The following is a 22,329-nucleotide window of genomic DNA, read 5'->3' on the forward strand; positions in this document are numbered from 1 at the left end:
CTAAAGCCAGCCACCCTCGGCTCGGCCCCCTCCTGGCTGTGCTGCCCTGGGTGCGAATAGAAACAGCTGGACAAACAGCTCTGAGCGGATCCTTCGGGCTCACTTCCTCCTCTTCCTCCTCCCCCTCCTCTAGAGGCTGGGGCTGCCCGCCCCCCCCCCCCCAGGTGCCACACGCGGCTCTAGCGCAGTCCTAAGTTTCCCAAGTGTGAGCGGGGCTCGGCGGACCTGTGGCAGCAGGAAGGGCGGGCAGCAGGGCAGAGGGAGAGCCAGGGCGCGCCCTCGTTCCCTCCCTCCTTTGCTCCCTCCCTCCCCGGCTCGCTGGCTCTCCCGCTCTCGGGCTCCCCTGGGTTGTGCCGGCTGTGCGGTGGCAGGAGCGGAGAGCGAGTGAGCGAGTGAGCGAGGGAGCCAGTGAGCGAGTGAGCGAGCTGCACGCCCAGGAGTCAGCACGGGGCTGTGACAGCATGTAAATTACCCCAGGGGGGCCGGCGGTGAGCGCTCCTCGCCGCTTCCTTGGCGGCCGCCTGGGTCCTGCCCCCCAAGCTCCCGCCCCCCTCCCCCCCTCCGCCGCCCGCACCCTCGTGCCCTCGCACCCACACGGCCGCTCGCACCCTGGCCCGCGCTCTCGGGAACCCGGCCCGGCTCTCCCCCCGTCCGCGCGCCTGGCGCTGCCGCCGCTCGGGCTCTCTGGCCGCTCAAGGCGCATCCACCGTCAGAAATCTACTCGCGGTCAGCCGCTCATGCCGCGCCAACCCGGTCTCGAGCTCCGCGGGAGGGCAGATGTTCGGCGTCCCGCCGAGGACGGGTCCCCCTGCAGGAGAGACGCCGCCCGCGCGAGCCCGTCTCGTCGCTGCCTTAACCCTCCGCCCCGCCACCAGCCTATTTGGGGGGTCTGCAGAGAGAGAACGGCTGCCCCCGCGGGGAGTCTGAGAGCGCCCGGCACGCTCTCGCGGTGCCCAGGGGAATGCCTTAAACGAAACTCACGGAAGCACGCTCAAACTCGCCTCGGTTTCTGGCCCCTTCTTCTCCTGATCTTCCCCTCTTTCCCCCACGCGCACTCTCTTCTCTTCCCTGAACCCCTTCTGAGGCCATCAGTGCCCGGGCTTCAGGGAATGCCAGCTCCCCGGGTGGCTTCCCGCTGCCTTGCCCCTTCTCCCTTCCTGGGCTCGCGTCTCCGTTTGCCCTTCCGTCTCTCGGCACTTCTTCCCCACTCTTTCCCCTTTCTTTCATTTTCTTTCTTCCCCGTATTTCTTTCTTTACCCGTTTCCGCTCCTCTTCCTTTTCTTTCTTGCCCCCCTTCCTTATTTCTTTTTTTTTTTTTTCCCCTCCTCGGCATTTCCTCATTCTCCCCTCTTCTCCCCCATTCCCCATCTTCCCCTATTCCCCGTCTTCCCCATTACCATCTTCTTCCCTACTCCCCGGCTTCTCCCCCATTCCCCGTCTTCTTCCCCATCCCCCTTCCCCATTCTCCGTCTTTTTCTTTCTGTCCCCTTCATTTCCCCCATTCGATTTCCCCCCGCGTGTCCCTCGCGTCAGCAACCCACGCTTTCTCCTCGGGTCTGCCCCTTTCTCCTCACTTAACTTATTTTCCCCTACTTTTCCAAGCTTGCTGCCCTGCCTTTTCTGATCCCCGTCTGCCACCTTAGTTGGTCTCTGTCCTCACCCTTTCGAGAGCTGTGGTGAGGAAATGCTCATAGGCACGGGGGTGGCGTGAAACTGCGAGCCGAGGAGTTCTTGGCTCCGAGCAGAGGGTGCTTCTGGGGCTGAGGAAAGGTGAAAGGTCAAATCCGTGGAGAGCGAGGCAGGCTGATTCCTTGGGTCACATACCCCTTGGGCTTTTTAAGATGTGGGGAAGGGCTGGGTGGGCAGGACAGGCTTTCAGGGTGGCTCAGGGCTTGGGGAATTGGACTACCCCGAAATGTGGAGGATTCAATAATTATTGGCTCCTGAAAAAAAAATTCCAGATATTCATGATGTTCAGTCTGCACATAAAACTCAGATGGATTTCAGTTTCAGTCAGCGCTCCCCACCCCCCGCCGACTCGCTCCCCCCCCCCCCATAAGCTCGTGGCCCTAGCAATAGGGTAGCGTATACTGCCATCTTGTGTTTCAGACCTGGAACATTCCCTGCCTCGGTCACAGAGTTCAAACTCCCGGGAGACCACAGAGGTGCCGCCTAGTGGAATCCTCACTGCATTGGTTCCCAGAGCGGGAGGAAAACGGAGGCAGATTTTATGTAAAAAGGGGCCCCCATAACCGACCTGAACACCCGGACACCAGTCAGGGCTAGGGGCCCCTTCTTTCTGGTGGAGCTTCATTTGCCCGAGTCCCTGCAGATTGGGCTTTCCCTACATTTGAAATTCCCTCTGGGTGCCACAAGGAGCAGCCCTGTGACTAGGAGCAAAGGGCAGCCAAAGAACTCCCCGTTCCCAGGGCCCAGTGGGTCTTGTATGGGGGCCCCACAACTTGCGGAAATGGTGGGAGGGAGGGGTGGAGGGAGGGCAGTGCTCTCTCTGCCTTAGGGGCCAGAAAACCAGAAACAAGCTGTATCCCTAGCTCCCAACAAGATCCCAGGATCAGAGATGAAAGTGGCTTTTGGAGGTCACTGACCAGACCCGCAGAACTGAGAGCATGGTCCCTATGCTCTCACAGCCTGCTGAGGATTCAGTTTGGTCTCCCAAAAGCCAGTCCTTTATGAAAATGATTATGAAACCAAAGCAATCCTTTAGATGCGTTAATTTCCCCCCCTTTTCTTCTTCTTCCCCCTTTTTTTTTTAATGTTCTTGGGTAAAAGCCAGAGGAGGTAGTAGAATATGAAATTTCACAGGCATTGTGCAGACTTATAGCCTACTGAATTGTTTTTTAATTACAGTGTTTATGATTTTCCCTCTTGTTTATAATTATTTTATGTTAAACATTATAACAAAATATATTAGCTCCATAAATGTTTGCTTAAGTTGTGTTTTGAGAACTGCTGGGGCCTTTTGCTTCTCTGCTTGCCTGAGTCCTCTTATCTTTGTTCATAACCTTGGGACGAGGTCCTGGTAGAAGTATTTCCTTCTTGGCATTTGGCACCATTAAACTGAAGATTTTTTCCCCTTGACATTTCCCTTGTTGTAGTCCTTGCTCTCTAGCAGTGTTGTTAATAATTCAGTGCAGCTTTGCATACTATATCCAGGCTGATCAAGAGCAAATATAACTTAGATATAGAAAAATCTGGATAGTTCAGAGAGAGGGTCAGAAAGCTACCATGTGTTTGCATGCAAGTCCAGCTTATAGTGACACATAGCATACCTCCAGAGGAAGGCTGACTGGGCAGCCCCCCCCCCCATTGGCTCCTGTCTGTGACACCTCCCTTTGCTCACAGACACCGTGTTCGGTGGAGATATTCAGAGCAGCAAAATGCTCTTGCATGAACCCAGCAACCAGAGGTGGGGGGGGGGCACTTCTACAGGGACCTGGTGGTAGATTTCTGGGTGGAGCAGAAAGGGAAGACAAGGGACATCACTTTCTCAGATGGGGTCATCTAAGGGTCACTTGCTCTGCACTTGACCCATGCCAGGTACAGTGTTAGTGGAGATTCCAAGGTAAATAAGACATAGCCCAGGCCCTCAAAGAACTCATGGCCTTGCTGGCAAAACAGATACATCAACAGACGAAACAGTACAATAATGATGGACGCCATAATGATGGACGCCTGGTGTGTGGTGGAAACAAGTGCCATGGGAGCCTGGAGAAGGTGTCAGTTCTGGAAGGAGGGAGGGACAATCCAGGTAGAGAGAGCAGAGAACAGAGGCAGGGGTACGGGGGCGGGGGCATCAGGTATGCTGGGAGGCGTTCAGAGTCATTACAAAGCAAGTTGGTGTCCTAGGAGAACAAGATGAGAGATGGAATAGTGAGCAGCAAGGCTGGAAGAAGAGGAGGGACCAGGTCTTCGAGGGGCTTGTGGGAACGTGTGGGGGATCCTCTCACTTCACCAGTTTGTCTATGCATTTCACAACTCTTAAAAAAAAGGATAGGGGGCACGTGGGTAGCTCAGTCCGTTAAGGGTTAAGCATCTGATCCTTGGTTTCAGTTCAGGTCATAATCTTAGGGTCATGAGAAGGAGCCCCTCCTGCTCTCCTGGGGTGGGTTCCATGCTCTGCAGAGTCCGCTGGAGATTCTTTCCCTCTCCTTACCCGCTCTGCTCCTCCTCTCCCTCGGCTGCTTCTCCTCCTCTGCTCCTCCCCTGCTTGCCTTCTCTCTCTCTCTCAGATAAATAAAATCTCTTTTAAAAAGGATACATATCATTTATTGAGCCCCTGCTATGTGCCAGACACTTTATTTTTTTATTTTTTAAAGCTTTTGCTATTTTTTTTTTTAAAGATTGTTTATCAGAGAAAGAGCGTGCACATGTAGGGGGAGCAGCAGGCAGAGGGAGAAGCAGGCTCACTGCTGAGCAAGGAGTCTGCCCCACATGGGGCTCCTTCTCATGATCCCAAGATCATAATTTGAGCCGAAGGCAGAAGCTCAATGCACTGAATCACCCAGGCGTCCCAGGCTAGACATTTTACATATAATATCTCATTTAAGCCTCAAGACAGCCCTGTGAAGCAGGTACTAAATTCCGGTGATGAAATGGGCTTGGGGAAGTTAAAAAAACTTTCAGGTCACATACGTCATAAGCTAGGCATTTGAATTTGAACCCTCTACAGCTTTCTGACTTGGAAGCTTGTGCCTTTAATAATTAGGTGACTTTGTGGGGCGCCTGGGTGGCTCAGTGGGTTAAGCCTCTGCCTTTGACTCAGGTCACAGGTCACGATCCCAGCATCCTGGGATTGAGCCCCACATCGGGCTCCCTATTCGGCGGGGAGCCTGCTTCCCCACCTCTCTCTGCCTGCTGCTCTGCTTACTTGTGATCTCTCTCTGTGTGTCAAATAAATAAATAAAATCTTTATTAAAAAAAATTTAAAAAGTAATTAGGTGACTTTGTAATGATGGGTTTATCAAACATTTAGAAAATATAACAGTTGTTTTTAAGAAGATTGGACCAAAAAAAAACCGAATTAGATACTACCATCATTCTCATGTAAGAGACAGGGAAATTGAGCACAGAGAGATTATCCAGCATATCTAGGCATTTGCAGTCTAGCTAGGTTCAAGTGAAGGCACATAAACAGTGATTTTCAGGCAATCCTGTTTCCCTACCCTCAAAATTATTTTGTTCACCTTTCTTTGCTGGAGAAAGCAGATTATCCTTCCTGAAACTGTTGACAATTGTTCATTATAAATTTGTAGATTGTCGTAGGCAGCATGGGTTTAAAAACCTGAATCAGGGGTTCTTAAATGTATTTGTGCCAAGAAACCTTTTGATAGTACAGTGAAGCCTGTGGACCTCTTCTTAGAACAGTGTCTTTAGATATGTAAAATAGAATGTGTAGGATTACAAAGGAAATCAATTCCATCGTTATGCTATTATCCAGGGCACCTGGGTGGCTCAGTCGGTGAAGCATCTGCCAAAGGCTCAGGTCATGATCCCAGAGTTCTGGGATGGAGCCCCGTATCGCATCGGGCTCCCTACTCACGGGGGAGTCTGCTTCTCCCTTTACCCCTTACCCTGCTAGTGCTCCCTCGCTCTCAAATAAATAAATAAATAAATAAATAAAAAAATAAAATCTTACATTGTTATGCCGTTATCCGAAGATCAAAAATAGGAAGCTGTGATATAGTTACATAATATAAATGCTTGTTATTCATGTAGTAAACGCCAAGATCTAGACGCAGCTATGATAACCATGGTAACTTCAAAGTAATGAGTGTAAAAAGTATTTAAGAATACTTGTAATAACAGTAACGTGACCTAAAACTGTGATTGCCACCAGCAACAAAGTCACAGGTGCTGGTAATACTACTGTGGTCTGTTCTCTGCATTTGTAACTGAAGGAAATCTGAATTTCAGTTAGAGGTTGCAGAAAATGGAGATGTAACGTTTTCCACTGAATTTTATTTATCCTCTGGATTTTTAAGAATCCTTGCTCTAGACCAACCACCTTATAATATTAAAACAATAGCTAACACGAATGAGCCTTGCCTACATGTGAGCTATTGTGCTGGGTCTTAACAGCCATTTGCCATTCATCCCTCATAGCAAGCCTATGAGGTAGCCTTGTTTTATAGCTCTGAGAGAAATGAAATTAATTTTCCAAGGTTACACAGCTGGCAAGTGGAAGAGAATGACAGAAATGTATTTTCTCACAGTTCCAGAAGCTAGAAGTGTGAGATCAAGGCATTGTGAGGCCTCTCTCCTTGCCTTGTACATGGCTGTCTTCTCCCTGTGTCTTTGCATGGTCTTTCCTCTGTGTATGTCTGTATCCAAATTTCCTTGTCTTATAAGGAAGCCGTCATCCTGGACTAGGGCTTACCTTAATGAACTAATTTTAGCTTAATTACCTCTTCAAAGACCCCCATCACCAAATATGGTCACATTCTGAATCACTGGGGGTTTAGGACTTCAACATGCGGGATTGGGAGAGGACACAGTATAGCCCATCACAGACCCCAACTACAAGAATCCAGATTCAGTAGGTCTGGAGTGGGGACCAGGGATGTATGATTTTAAATGTCCCCAGATGTTTTATTTTATTTTTTGAAGGGGTGGGGGTGCAGAGGGAGAAAGAATCTTAAGCAGGCTCCCTGCCCAGAACAGAGCCCGTGGCAGGGCTCGATCACACAACCCGGAGATCATGACCTGACCCAAAATCAAGAGTTTGATGGCTAACTGAGCCTCCGAGGCGCACCCACCCAGCCCAGGGTGATTTTTACAGGCAGCCAGGTTTAGGAGCTATTATGTTCCTAACCACAAACTTTCTTAGCACAATGCTTGGGCCTGGTTGTTGTTCAATAAATATTTGTTGATTGACCAAGAGGAAATAAAATATGGAGATGAGCAAGTGGGGGCAATTTTAAAGTGTCCTTAAGGATCGTTAAGTAGAAGCTAGATAGATGTTTCAAATAGATACCTCTGTTTGCAGATAGGGAGCTGAACCCTATGAACTCAATGTCCATCCCTTCTTCTAGTTTTTTTTTTTTTTTTTTACACGAAAAGGATGAGGTGCAAATTTATATGCAAGTGTTAAGAGAACATGAACTGAGAACTGATGTGAATTGGATAGAGTTAATAAGAAAACAAAAGTAGGATCCTACATATGTCGGCCATTTGAGTCTTTGTGATTGCGTATTTCTATCTGGGGCTTTGCCTATTGTGGATACATGCGTGTGCATGCATGTGGGGGATGTTAGAATACAGCTGTATATGAGTGAGAAGGATTTGGATAGAAGGATGTGTGAATGGGTACTTGGATTAGGTTTCCTTTTTAAAAAATTTTTAAAAGATTTTATTTATTTATTTGAGAAAGAGAGAGAGAGAACAGAGAGAGTGAGAGGGAACAGACTCTCCCGCTGAGCAGAAAGCCTGATGCAGGGTTGGATCCCAGGACCCTGGGATTATAACCTGAGCTGAAGGCAGATGCTTCACCAACTGAGCCACCCAGGCACCCCATTATATCAAGTTTCTTTTTTTTTTAAATTTAATTGAATTTATTTTTTATCAACATATAACATATTATTTATTTCAGGGTATATCAGATTTCTTAATCTCCCTTGAGGGTCACTTTACTCATCCACCATAGAGCTCAGCAAATGGTTACCATTTTAAGAACTTCAAAAAGTAGTGGTAGTAGTAGTAGTAGCAGCAGCAGCAGCAGCAGTAGTAATATATAGCCCTGGTACCCAAGAATCTCTAGTTATTCTAAATATTCTTTAAATTCTGATTTATTTGACTATAGCTTGGTTTTCCATCCCTCTATTACAACTGGGATTTGCTCTATTCAGAATAGACACATTTTTGTCTTGCTGAAAATAAAGTATATCCCCCCTATGGAAGAATTCTAGCTAAACTGTTGATGGTGGTGACCTTGAAGGAGGGGGTGGGATTAGGTGTTGGGGGGGGGAGTAAAGGAGAGGGACTTTCTAGTGTTATCATTTGCCAAAAAATTAGTACGTTGTAGTTATATAGTTAATGTAGTTAATAATTGAGTTATTAAAGTAATATAAGAGTATTTAGAAAACAGTATGGTATGGAGAAGCATCAAAATTCAGCCACGATTCTGCCAGCCGAGAACAACTTTTTTCTTAGCCTCCCTCTTGATAGAACCATTTCATGGAGGTCATATATTATTGCATCCTAATATCTGCAGTGTTTTCTTCTGGAGCTCAGAGAGAGGGGTTGGGGAGAGGAAGTGAGGGAGGCAGGGAGAGAGAGTAAGTAAGTTATGAGATAAAATATGTGATAGATGAGGGTGCCTGGGTGGCTCAGTGGGTTAGGCCTCTGCCTTCGGCTCAGTTCATGATCTCAGGGTCCTGGGATAGAGCCCTGCATCGGGCTCTCTGCTCAACAGAGAGCTTGCTTCCTCATCTCTCTCTGCCTACCTGTGTTGTCTCTCTCTCTTTCTCTCCCTCTCTTTCTCTCTGTGTCAAATAAATAAATAAATAAATCTTAAAAAAAAGTGTAATAGATGGCAGCATAGGGTGGTGATGGAAGTAACACAGTGTGGGCACATGTAAGCCAGATTGGGAAGATCAAGGAAGGCTTCCTGGAAGAGGTGATGCCTGAATTGAGCCTTAAAAATGAATTGGGAAAGGGGAACCCTCTTACATTGTTGGTGGGAATACAAGTTGGTGCAGCCACTTTGGAGAACAGTGTGGAGATTCCTCAAGAAATTAAAAATAGAGCTTCCCTATGACTCTGCCATTGCACTACTGGGTATTTACCCCAAAGATACAGATGTAGTGAAAAGAAGGGCCATCTGTACCCCAATGTTTATAGCAGCAATGGCCACGGTCGCCAAACTGTGGAAAGAACCAAGATGCCCTTCAACAGATGAATGGATAGGGAAGATGTGGTCCATATACACTATGGAGTATTATGTCTCCATCAGAAAGGATGAATATCCAACTTTTGTAGCAACATGGATGGGACTGGAAGAGATTATGCTGAGTGAAATAAGTCAAGCAGAGAGAGTCAATTATCATATGGTTTCACTTATTTGTGGAGCATAACAAATAGCATGGAGGACATGGGGAGATAGAGAGGAGAAGGGAGTTGGGGGAAATTGGAAGGGGTGGTGAACCATGAGAGACTATGGACTCTGAAAAACAACCTGAGGGTTTTGAAGGGGCGGGGGGGTGGGAGGTTGGGGGAGCCAGGTGGTGGGTATTGGAGAGGGCACGGATTGCATGGAGCACTGGGTGTGGTGCAAAAATAATACTGTTACGCTGAAAAAATAAAAAATTTAAAAATTTAAAAAAATGAATTGGGAAGGCTGAGCCCATTTTCTAGTGCCTCGTAAGCACTCGCCTAATGTGATAGTGAATTTAAAATATTTAGTGCTTAGCACATAGTAAAAGCTCAATAAATAGTAGGTATCACTACCTGACCCTTTCAAACAAATTTGAGGAATAAATAATAAATGAATAAACAAACACAATAAAAATAAAAAAATAAATTATTTAAAAATAAAAAATAAATAATAAATTCCTCCACTATGAGGAAGAAATGAGATAATGCACGTAGAGTACTAAAGATGGTGCCAGGCACCTAGTAAGTGCCCCATACATTGTGGGGTTGATAGTGTTGTTGGTCGTGGTTTTATTATTTGGAGGTTCTACTGGACTGAGACGGAATCTTCTGTCTCCTATCTTCTGTGTTGTCTGACTGTGCAGTTTGTCCTGTTAAATTGCTTTAGATATGATGTCTCCAAGCATGCTTATGTTTGGAGTGTTTCACTGGAAGCTTTTCCTCATAACAACCACCAGCTAGGGGGAAACGGGGGGGCTCAGTCGGTTAAGCATCTGCCTTGGGCTCAGATCAAGATCTCTGAGTCCAGGGATTGAGCCCTGCGTCAGGCTCCCTGCTCAGCAGGGAGTCTGCTTCTCCCTCTCCCTTTGCCCACCCCCCACTTGTGATCTCTCTCTGTCTCAAATAAATAAATAAAATATTTAAAAAAAAAAAAAAAAACACTGACCCAGCCATGTGCTGTGCTCAGGTAGTCTCCAGAAGCATATAGAGTACAGCCGAGCTGATAGTAGAAAAAGTAATTGCCTCCTGGTTGCCTCAGAAAGTATTTTCTGTGTGGTAAAGAGATAGTCTCTGGTTTTCTGATCAGTACGGCCCCTGGATTGCTGAAGCCAGCTGATAGACATGAATCGAAAGCCTTCCCCATCTTTTTTGGGCATGCTCATTGTTCTGGATCAGAGAATAGAGTGTACGTAGGCCACAAATCTACTCCACAGTCCAGCCCCATCTCCCCACAAAAGCCAAGAGCAACTCCTTTTTCTCCAGAAGCTGGGGCTGGCTTTTTCTCTGGTTTCCCTAGCAGGGCAACTCTTCCAGTTTTTGCAGAGCTTCATGAATATTCTAATGGGAATTTAACTGGTGGGTATCAGAGGTTGCTAGCTTGCTGCCCTGTTAACCCCAAGTGCCCCAGATATAATCAATCTTCTTCCTGAAGACTTCAGTTAGAAGGCACAAAAGTCCTTTGCTTTTTCTTTTAAAAAACGATTTATTTATTGGTTTATTTGAGAGAGGGAGAGAGAGAGAGAGAGAGCATGCGCCAGTGGGAGGGGGGTAGCAGAGGGAGAGTGAGGAGGAAGCAGGCTCCCTGCTGAGCTGGGAGCCCAAGTGGGGTCTAGATCTCATGGCCCTGAGATCATGACCTGAGCCAAAATCACGAGTCAGACACTTAACCGACTAAGCCACCCAGGCACCCCAAGTCCTTTGCCTTTTCCGGGTCCTTTATGAACTAGCTTTCCACCCCTCCAACTTGGGGAGCCTGTTTTTAGCATCTCGTTTTACCCAATCCAGGACTCCTCTGCTTTTTGTAAGGAAAAGCTGTGTTATACTTTCCTAAAGCTTTCGATCTCCTCTGGCAAGAGGGAGGTTTAAGGATAGAGGGAAGATGAATGAACCTGGGGGTGTGGGGGTGAGGAGGGCTGGAGGGGCGGGAGGCTGCTGTCTTCCTCTCTGAGCTGAGAAGCCAGGTACATTGCAGAGAGCAGGGCATGAGGAGGGTAACTACCTTGCGGAGATAACTTGTAAGGCTTTGACGTCGTTTGTAGATCCCAAGCTACTGATTAGAGGCCCCTGACCTAATATAGTAGAAAAATGGTTTGTGGTGTTGGTGCTGGTTTTTAATATCCTTCCCGACATGTATCTCCCTTCCTGTATTAGCTTTCTGAATCCTGATACTGTGCACTCAGATTGATCTCTTGGCCCCACTTTCCACTCCTTGGCATTCTCATTTACCTTCCAGTCACCTCTGGAATTCCGGACCTGCTTTATCCAGTCCTTTATCCCCACTCCATATGTTGACCTAAGGTAGCCTCTAACTTGTACAGAGACTGAGATCTCAAAGTTCATTCTGAAGTCAATTGTTTGCAAGGTGACAGGAATTCTCCCATAGAAGAAAATACCTTCGGGGCACTTGGGTGGCTCAGACAGTTGGGCTGCTGGCTTCAGCTCAGGTCCTGATCTCAGGGTCCTGGGATCGAGGCCCATGTAGGGCTCTCTGCCCGGTGGGGAGTCTCCTTCTCCCTCTCTCTCTGTGCTCCCCACCTCCCCACACAAATAGATACAATTTATTAAAAGAAAGAGAAGAAAATATTGTTATAAATGGTAGTTATATTTCCAGGCCAGCCCACCACTCTAAACACACACACACTTTAATGTACTAGAAGTGTGGGCCATTTGCAATGAAAAGGTTGAAAATTTGGTCATTCAGCCAAAATAGGAAGACAGTCCAAGGGAGTAAGTCATGCTTTAGCCTGGGCCACTGGCTGGAACAGGAGACAAGGAAGTCGAGTTGGGTGAGGTAGAATGAGGCTTTCATGAAGGCTCCTCGGACATCCTCTGATGACTTTGCGAGGCTGCAGGCGGTCACAGCACTAGTTCTTTTTTCTTTCTAATTTTCCTTCAAAACTGACAGCTTTCAGTAATTATGACTACCATATCCTGGGCTGCTCCTCTACGTCGATTCACCTACCTGCTCCTCATTTCGGCCTCACAAAATCACTCGCAAGTAAACGCTGTAATGACCTTTATTCTATAGACCGGGAGACAGAGTTTCAGGAAAGTCAGTGAGCTTGACGAAGGTTCCTGGGTACGGTTAGAGAGCAGGTCAGGAGTTTCCCACTCCCCAGACCCAGGCTTTTACAGTCTGTACTCAGCCAGCCTTTTCTTTCCCTTATCGGGAGGTACATCACCAACAGGGAGGGCTATCAGCCAGGATTAGAGTTATCAGTGAGCTCACAAAGAATGGAGCTATCTAGAGAGGTGAAGGGGAAGAGTTTTGCTAGGCACAAGAACCTGGTACAGAGTTTTGCTAGGCACAAGAACCTGGTACAGACAAATGCTTCTCAAACTGTTAACTATGCATACAAAATCATCCGAAGCCCCCCGAAGCTGATGTCTCTTCAGCAGGCCTGGGGAGGAAGCCCTGAGCCTCCTGCTTTCTTAACTGGCTCTCAGGTGATGCTGCTCCTGTGGGCCCCGGGCAGCACTGAGGAGCAGGGCCACAGGGTGCAATCGATAAACGAAACAATCAAGCGTCAATTAACACCCCATTCTTAATTTTATCAGGGTCAGCTTCAACACTGAACTTCGATTTATGATTCCCTTTTCTCCTATAGGCGGCCCCAGGCCATTGTCTCTGCTTTCGATCTGCCTGTTTCAGCATATGCTCAACTGTTTGTTTATATTTATATTTTTAAAAGATTGATATATTTTATTTGAGAGAGAGCGTGAGAGAGAACAGAAGGGAGGGGCAGAGGGAGAGGGAGAGAGAAACTTAGACTCTGTGCTGAGCTCAGAACCCAATGCAGGGCTCAGTATCTCCACCCTTAGATCAGGACCTGAGCCAAACCAAGAATCGGTTGCTAAACTGACCACACCACGCAGGGGCCTCTCAACTGCTCTTTGAGAAACAGGTGTTAAAGACATATGAGCATTTTCTGCCACTCTGAGTTCTAAGCAGCCTGAATCAGGCTCCTGACACAAGTGTCTCCTGGCACAAGCTAGATCACAGGCCATGGGGGTTCCAGGCTTTAGCAACTGCTCCCAGCTCTCTAACACCAGGAACAGTTGTATAAAGGTAAAGCATGTAACACTGACGTCCCAGCTCTTTCGAATTTCCTTTCTCAGAGCTGCTGTCTTCATCTGCAGCAGGAAACAGCCTGGCTTATTTCTTTGGCATAGTTGAAATGATACCAAGCATTGGTTTAAGGCAGCTATTGGAAAGGCTGTTCGCGGGGTCCTCCTGCCAATTCCAGAAGGCCAGTAAAATTTGTTTCCTGGAAGGTTGTTTGCTTTACCTTACCGCCTCCTCTCCTCTCTCCTCTCCCCAACCCTACTCCTCCGAGGATTTTGATCGTGATCATTTTGAGCCATTCTTCAAGTTTTTCTTCTATTTTTAGAGTCTCTGACTCATTCTTCCCCAATAGCAAAAGTCAGGGAGGGCCTTCTATTCTAGCCAAGCTCTACTTTCTAAAGTAGGAAATAGTCTCTCACAGTGTCTACAAATCAACTTGATGGTCTGTGGCGCACAATGACTGGATTGCTTTTCCATCTTCTCTTTCTCTCTAACTGTGGCCTTTCTAACTCCTGTTGCAAGTAGGTGTTCGTCCAGCCTCCCTTCAAATACACTGGATAAGTTCACATCTCTTGATTGGATAAATGAAAAACTGTACTGAAAAGGACTTGCCATCTTCCCTTGTGACTCCTTGTCCATTAATCTTACTTTTACTACATGGAGCAGAAAGAATCCCTTGAATTTTTCGTGAGGGCTCTTGTATCTTCTTTAACCATCTCTTTGTGAGACTAAACGCGCCCAGTTCTCAGTCTGCAGTATTTTGTTTTGTTTTCTTTCTTTCTTAAGATTTTATTTATTTATTTAAGTGAGAGAGAGTGAGAGTGGGAGAGCACAAACAGGGGGAGCAACAGAGGGGGAGGGAGAACCAGGTTCCTTGCTGAGCAGGGAGCCTGATGCAGGGCTCGATCTCAGGACCCTAGGATCATGACCTGAGCTGCAGGCAGACACTTAACCAACTGAGCCACCCAGGTCCCTCAGTATTTTTTAAGGATTTATTTATTTATTTTTGAGAGAGAGTACGGCATGAGGGTGGGGGTTGAGGGGGAGGGGAGAGGGAGAGAGAATCTCAAGCAGACTCCTTGCTGAGCATGGAGCCTGACATGGGCCTTGACCTCCTGACTGTGAGATTATGACCTGAGCTGAAACCAAGAGTCACTTAACCAACTGAGTCACCCAGGTGCCTTCAATCTACAGTGGTTTCTTTTTTTTTTTTTTTTTTAAGATTTTTATTTATTTATTTGAGAGAGAGCATGAGAGGCGAGAAGGTCATAGGGAGAAGCAGACTCCCCATGGAGCTGGGAGCCTGATGCAGGACTCGATCCCGGGACTCCGGGACCATGACCTGAGCCGAAGGCAGTTGCTTAACCAACTGAGCCATCCAGGCGCCCCTACAGTGGTTTCTTGACCCTCATCTTAAAATCAGGCACCTGGAAATGGACATACCGTTTCCTGTGTGGTTTGACCCGTGCTGAGCGCATTAGGACCCTTCCTTCCTATGATCTTCTAATATGATTTTATGATTCTGTTGACTTAAAAAAAAAGGAAGTCCTCTCTTCAGGTGTATTGAGCACCTACTTTGGGTCAGATACAGTACCTAAGATCTACTAAGCAACCTCTCCAAAGGTTTGGTGGTTGAGGGTCTCTGTTCTCTCTGACCCCATGGGGCCAGGAGATGCTATAGCTACCCTCTTCCCATACTTCCTGTTATCTACTGCCCTCCAGGTCTTTCACTTAGTGAGGACCTCAGCACCTCAGTTATGGTCTCCCCAACTCTGGCTACCATCCTGAGTGATTTTGATGACCCATCCACAAGCTTAATCCTTTCAGTCCTCTTCATGTCCAGCCCACTTTACCAACCTATTCCCATCATCTACTTTGTTTTCAACAGATAACCTGATCGCGTATTTTGTTATGCAAATCAAGGCCATCAGATGCTCACTTTCATTTTCCTGCCCTTACCCCACCCTGCCACAGAGCTGCGGCCCTACAGGTCCTAATCTCCATTTTCTTTTCTTTCTTTCTTTCTTTCTTTTTTTTTTTTTAAGATTTTACTTATTTATTTGACAGAGAGAGATCACAAGGAGGCAGAGAGGCAGGCAGAGAGAGAGAGGAGGAAGCAGGCTCCCCGCTGAGCAGAGAGCCGGATGTGGGGCTCGATCCCAGGACCCTGCGATCATGACCTGAGCTGAAGGCAGAGGCTTTAACCCACTGAGCCACCCAGGCGCCCCTCCTTTTTCTTTTCTTTCCCTCCCTTCCTTCTATTCTTTCTTTCTTTCTTCTTACAGGAATAGACATAGCTTGTCCAGTTCAAGGCTAATGCATCTGTTTATGCCTCAGAGTCCATTCTCTCCTGCCTCTTGGGAACTTTTCTCCATTGTTATCCCCCTTCTCATTTGTATCCTCAACCACTCTTTCTCTTTTTTATTGGATGTTTCCAGTGAGCATTTAGATCTGCTCCACTTTCTCCCACTAAACAAACAAACAAAAACTCTTCTTCGACTGGTCCCAGCTGGCACTCACCCTGTTTCTTGCCTTCCATCATCAAGGAAGCTTTTCGAAAGTGAACAGTCTACACTTGCTGCCTCCATTTCCTAACCTCCCATTCAAAACTCAGCCCTGCCCTTTCCACCACCCATTCTGGCTTTTCTGACCCCAGAACACCACTGTTAACTGCTCTTGTTAAGGAAACCAATGACATCCTGATTGCTGAACCCAACGAACAATCTGAAGTCTTGATTTTCCTGGAACTCTCTCTGCCGCAGATAACGTAAACGATTGCCCTCACTCCACTTCTGCCTTCATGCCTCTCTTGAAAGTGCCTACTCCTTGGCTTTGGTCAGGCTCTTCCTCTCATGATTCTTCTCATTCCTCTTGGTTACTCCTTCCTGTGCCCCTTTGCGGACTCTTCCTCTGCCACCCTTTCAGTGCTGGTCTTTGCCAGCATTTTTCTCATTCTATACCTTTCCCCTTGATCATTGTATCCATCCCCATGGTTTTATCTACCTACCATGCTGATGACTCCCTGCACCATGGTTATAGACTCAACCCTCTCTTGTGAGCTCCAAACCTGACTACTCAATTGTGACTAAACATGTGGGACATGGTATGTCCCATGGGTACCTCAAAACCAAGCTCCCTGTGTCACAAATTCATCTTCCTTACTCAAATCTGCCCCCTATCCTCTCTCTACCCCACTACCTCTATTTTGGTGATCCACACCTCTGTCCACACAGTTGTCCAGGCCTGAATCTCAAGAGTCATCCAAGACTCTTCATTCAAGCAGTTGCCAAGACTTGTTAAGTCTATCTTATTTTTTAAAAAAGATTTTAAAAATTTATTTATTTGAGAGAGAGAGAATGCATGAGAGGGGAGTGGTCAGAGGGAGAAACAGATTCCCTGCTGAGCAGGGAGCCTGATGTGGGACTCTATCCTCGAATTCTAGGATCATGACCCAAGCCGAAGGCAGTTGCTTAACCAGCTGTGCTACTCAGGCGCCCATTAAGTCTATCTTCTAAGTCTCTGCTATGACTTGTCTTGTCTTTCTTTTTTAAAGATTATTTATTTATTTATTTATTTGAGAGAGAGAGAGTGCACAAGAAGGAACATGAGCAGGGTGGAGAAGGAGAAGCAAACCCCCCACTGAGCAGGGAGCCCAACATGGGGCTCGATCCCAGGACCCTGGGATTGTGACCTGAGCCCAAAGGCAGACACTTCACCAACTGTACCACCCAGGAATCCCTGGTATTTCATTTCTTTATGTTACTACACCATGCTAATCCAGACTCTCCATCTTCTTTCTTTCTTTTTTTTAAAGATTTTATTTATTTATTTGATGGAGAGAGATCACAAGTAGACGGAGAGGCTGGCAGAGAGAGAGAGAGAGGGAGGGAAGCAGGCTCCCCGCTGAGCAGAGAGCCCGATGTGGGACTTGATCCCAGGACCCCGAGATCATGACCCGAGATGAAGGTAGCAGCTTAACCCACTGAGCCACCCAGGCACCCCTTCCATCTTCTTTCTTTAAACTATCTAAATAGTTTCTCAACTAGTCTCCTGACTCTTAGCCTACTCCCCTTAATCTGTTCTCTACACTGGGGCTAGAATTAGTTTTCTGAATTTCAAATCACATCGCATCACTCCTCTCTCCTTCAAGCCTTACATGACTCCCCACTGTTTCCTGGTAGAGTCCAAGCTTCTCTTCATCCCTTACAAGGACTTTCACAACCTGGCCCTGCCTACCCTCCAAATCTTATCTCCTCTTTATGACCTATAATGCTTTCCTTATCCTTGTGCCCAAGGAACAGCAAACCAAGCAGCCCATGCTGCCTCCACGCCTTTGGACACACTGTTCTCTCGGCCTAGAATGACCCCTTGTCCTCCAGCCAAACTCTTATTCAACTTCCAAAATTGAGTTTGGAGCAGGTCAGGAGAGTTACACCAGATACTAGTAACAATAATTTGCCTCTACAGAGAACTGGGGGCTGGGGCAGAGGTGGGAGGCCAGCTTGCCACTTGCCTTTCGCATCCTTTGGTACATTTTGTACTTTGTACCAGACATCTGAATTGGTTTTTTGAAATATAAGTACAATGTGGTCATTAAAAAAAGAAGACTTAGAGATCATGTCTTCTAGAAAGTTATTCCCCCCCATTCTTTCCCTCTAGTCCACCCCCTTCTTTGTGCTACCTCTGGGCCTAGTATGTGCTCCTATAAGCAAAATTTGTTGTTATTTCTCTTTTAAGCTGTCTAGCTCCCCAAACTGTGAGCTTCTTGAGGGCAGAAGCATATCTTATCTTTTGTTTTCCCCAGGATCTGGCACAGTACTCCAGGAATGTTTATCCAATGAAGAAATGGGTGAAAAAAATGCAGTATGGGATGCCCCAATGATAAAACAGGGCTCCCAAGCCTGTGCTCTTTGCTGTGTGTCAAATCTAAAAGTCATAATTGGCATTTATTAAGTATTAGCCATCACCTTGTCAGTTTGGATTTAACATAATCCAAGGCTGCCCAGATTCGTTCAAAGTACCTTGAGTCACTGGAAGAGTTGACAGGTATTTATATGTCTTATTCTGAGTCACTGAATCACAGAATGGAATAATGTGTCTAATACCTGCCATTGATTGAACACCTACACCATGTTAAGCATTGTGCTAGGTGCTTTTTTTTTTTTTTTTTTTTTTGCACCTGACACTGTCACAGCATTTGCTGCAAGGCAGATGTTTTGATCCCCAGTTTACAGATGTGGAAATTGAAACCAGTATGGTTAAGCACTTTGCCCAGGGTTACGTTTCTAGTAAGTGGTAAAGCTGAGATTTGAACTGAGGTCTTTTGACTTCGAAATTCATGCTTGATTCATATGCCACACTGACAGAAAGAGGCCCTCTCCATTGCTTTGAGTGTTCTGCAACGGATTCTCCAAGGCTGGCTTGAAATCCCCTGTGCCTGGTGCTCCCTGCTCCCCAAGGCAGCCATTCCATCTTAGGCAGTTCTGACCATTTTGAAAGCTCTTATTTGCAGAAAGCCAAAATTATAAATGGGCTGAACAAGACACAGCCAAGAATAGAGCCTTTTGGCTCACTGCTAGAACTTCCCTTCTGGTCTGACACCAAACCATTCCATATTCAACTAGTTGCAGACTCGAGTTCTCAACAAACAGCTGGAGAGTCCAGCCTATACGTTGTCATCTCGTCTACAAGAAAATTATAGGAAACTTTGTCCAATGCCTGGATGAAATGAAATCCACTCTAGCTATCACATTCTCCGATCTACCAATCTAGTAACCAGATTTAAAAAAAAAAAAAAAAAAAAAAAAAAAGGAAATGAAGTCGGGGAGGGATATTTGTTTTTTAGCAGGGCAATTTGTCAATGACTCAGAGTAATGAGTTTCTAGCGGCACACTTTCAGCCATCATCGTCAGGCTGTCAGGAAGATGGTTTTTGGGCAGTGGGCTTTCTACTGCTCTTCAAATGACATCTAAATAGGCATCCCCCCCTCCATTTTCATTGCTTTGAATTGCGCAGCTCTGTTGTTTGCACCTGGTTTTATTTAGGCTTCTATTTCAGTTTTCTATTTTATTTTTCTTTGACTGTGCTCTGTCCTTGCACATGTTTTCTGTGTCTGGTTCATTCCTGACATTTCTACATCTTCCTTCCAAACACATATGTGTGTGCATGTGCACACACACACACACACACACACACACTCACCCTCCTTGTCTGTTGAGAGTCAGTGCATTGCAGCCTCTCCTTCTGGAAGCCTTCTCTGATGCCCCCACACTGGGTAACTGCTTCTCCTCCTCCTGTGTGATGTAGTGGAAAGTGACCACAGTGCCCATCACAGAGTAGATCCCCAGGAAATGTTCATTGCCTTTTTCCCTTTCCCCCTTGTATAGCTCTATACCAGTGTCGATCATGCCATATTGTATTTTCTTGTTTACTTGTCTGGCTTCATCGCTCAATTCTGAACTCATGCACGCATTCACTTGACAGATATTTATTGCATGTCTCCTGTGTCTGTGCAGATCATTGTTCATGCTTAGTGCCGGGGATACAAATAATTTCTGAATGTTGTACTTTTGCCATGTCTTTTTCGTTCTTGGGTTTGTAGCACCTTGCATAGTGCCTGGCAAGAAAAGAGTGTTCATGAAGTATTTAGGAGAAAGCATTTCATCAGCAGGGTTCCTCCAAGTGTGGTCCTTATGCCACTTGCTTCTGGATCACGGAGGGCAAGGGGTGCAGGTTAGTTGTTGAGCATCATTTCCTGGATCTTGCCCTAGATCTACTGAGTCAGAATCTCTGAAGGGCAGGCTGCAAAAATTTGCATTTCCATCCAATTCTGCAGGTATTTCTTGCGCACTAAAACTTGGGAACTGTTGCTAAATGGGGGTGTGTGTGGAACTAATGCCTGTTTTTGAAAAGTATAGCTAAAATTGATTGGATTATTTTTAATGTCTCTGACAGCAGCAGGAAAATTTAGTCAAGGGGGAAAGGGCATTAGTTAAAATTCTCTGGGAAGACTTTTTAAATAGATGGAATATTCGAGTAATCACATATAGAGTCTTCTAAGTCTAAGATGAAAAGTGGATTTATTGCTAGTAAAATCTTATCTTAATTTAGGTCAAATTTATGATGCCAGAAAGTTTTTGTTTTTATAGAGCTACATGTATACTTATAGCGTATATATAGGGACGTTTTGTCTAACCTAACAGTATACAATATATTGATTTCCATATTACAGACTTGAATCATGAATTTGTTATTTTAAGCCATGAGGGGTTAACTGTATTTGTGTTTTGACCCTGATTATAGATATCTGATTTATTAGATGCTTAATCCTCGATCAGGAATGATGGTAGTACTCATTCTCCATGAAAATTTGATCCATTTTACTGTTTTATGCCATATTTTCCAAGAGCATTCTGTCATTAAATGTGCTCTTTGGTAATAGATTAGGTATGTAAAAGCTGAGTCAAACAAAGTCAGCGTAGTTTCCCTTGCAAGAAGACTCTTGAAGCTGCATTTTATGACCATGTTCCTGGGGCCTAGAAGTTTCCATTTTGGGTTTGCCTTGATGTGATCCTCATAGTCAAGAGCTGAGGTGTCTATGCATCGGGGCACAAACTTCTTAAATATACACAGCTTTGTGTTTCTGCTTCCTTCCCTGTAACTTTATTATTATTATTTTAAATTTGATTTAGGGTTTTGTTGGCGGTGTCACTGCTGCTAAGATGGATCGCCAGCGGTTGCCCTCACGGCGTCCGCTGGGCACCGTGTCCAACGATCTGAGAATTCTGCAAGGCGATTCCTCCCTGGAGCTGAGCGAGTACGGGGACCAGCAGCGCGGTGGTGATAATGATGAACAGGAGAAACTACTGAAGGAGAGCTCCACTCTCTACGTGGAGAATCTTTCCTTTCAAACCACCGAAGAGCAAATATATGAGCTCTTTAGTAGATGTGGTGATGTCAAGCATGTATTTATGGGCCTGGATAAAATTAAGAAAAAGGCATGTGGCTTCTGTTTTGTAGAATACTATAACAGACTTGATGCCGAAAATGCCATGTGGTTCCTAAATGGGACCTGCCTAGATGATCATATTATCCACACAGATTGGGATCTGGGCTTTAGAGAGGGCAGGCAGTATGGCCGCCGCCGACCTGGGGGCCAAGTAAGAGATGACTTGCGTGAAGATTTTGATGTTGGTAGGGGTGGCTCTGGAAAACAGGCCCAGGGCTGTGATAGAAGAGGAATCCATTAGCGAAAAACCTGCAGCTCTGGCCCCTGGAAAAGTCTATTAAGGAACAACACCAGGTCAGCAAATAATCCATTTTGTAACAAGTTGAAATGACTTTATGTGCTGAGCAGACACCCTTTGGTTGTACTTTTCCTCTCTGAAATGTTATTAAATGGCACAAACAAAAACATCCTTTTGCTCTTGTCTTAATTTTGAAGCGGGTTGTCGGATTTCCAGTTTGACTGCCTGGTGGTCAAAAGTGACGTTAGGAATAAATTAGGTATAAATTAGGTATCTGAGTCAACCAAAGCACAACTACCATTTCAGGAAGATTTTATGGTCATGTTTCCAGGGCCTGAAATGATTTTTTAAAGAGCTTAAATAAAATAAAGTCAAATCAATGGAAATTTAGAAGAATTATCAAAGGAATAAAGGCACATTATTTTAGCATAAAAAACATTAAAAATCTGGGAAAGTTTATAATGAAACAAAAATTCTCTTGCCACACCAATTCCTACCCCAGGCCTACTCCCTTGGCAATAACTTTTAATTTTTTAAAGACTTTATTTTTATTTTTATGTTTTTAAGATTTCATTCACTTGACACAGAGAGAGTACACAAGCAGGGGAAGTGGCAGAGGGAGAAGGAGAAACAGGCTCCCCACTGAGCAGGGAGCCCCAAATGGGGCTCCATCCCAGAACCCTGGGATCATGACCTGAGCCAAAGGCAGATGCTTAACCCACTGAGCCACCCAGGAGCCCCTTAAAATTTTATTTTTAAGTCATCTCTACATGCAATGTGGGACTCGAACTCACAACCACGAGATCAAGAGTCGCATGTTGTTCTGACTGAACCAGCCAGGAGCTCCTTAATTTTTTGGCAATTATTTTTTGGGGGAGGAACGGTTTCTTTCCTGGTAGTTTCCTT

At 45.9% G+C, this 22,329-nt stretch overlaps 2 protein-coding genes across 3 annotated transcripts in view; one reads left to right on the forward strand and one right to left on the reverse strand.

The window, feature by feature from the left end:
• The window catches only part of TSC22D3 (TSC22 domain family member 3), a 62,192-nt gene extending 61,430 nt beyond the window's left edge, over positions 1-762 (reverse strand). The window contains exon 1 of one of the 2 annotated variants that reach the window (XM_059156635.1): positions 609-762. In XM_059156635.1, the coding sequence (XP_059012618.1) occupies positions 609-703 (95 nt within the window). In that variant the 5' untranslated portion in view covers positions 704-762. Of the gene's footprint in view, positions 1-225; positions 381-608 lie in introns of those variants that run through there. The other variant, XM_059156639.1, reaches the window with a different exon arrangement.
• Positions 1-21,583, forward strand: part of NCBP2L (nuclear cap binding protein subunit 2 like) — a 50,900-nt gene extending 29,317 nt beyond the window's left edge. The window contains exon 4 of the mRNA XM_059156640.1: positions 20,869-21,583. Coding sequence (XP_059012623.1) covers positions 20,899-21,426 — 528 coding nt within the window. The 5' untranslated portion in view covers positions 20,869-20,898 and the 3' untranslated portion in view covers positions 21,427-21,583. The remainder of the gene's footprint in view (positions 1-20,868) is intronic.
• The last annotated feature ends 746 nt before the right edge of the window (positions 21,584-22,329 follow it).

The sequence above is a fragment of the Mustela lutreola genome, chromosome X (assembly GCF_030435805.1).
Source record: "Mustela lutreola isolate mMusLut2 chromosome X, mMusLut2.pri, whole genome shotgun sequence".
NCBI lineage: Eukaryota > Metazoa > Chordata > Mammalia > Carnivora > Mustelidae > Mustela > Mustela lutreola.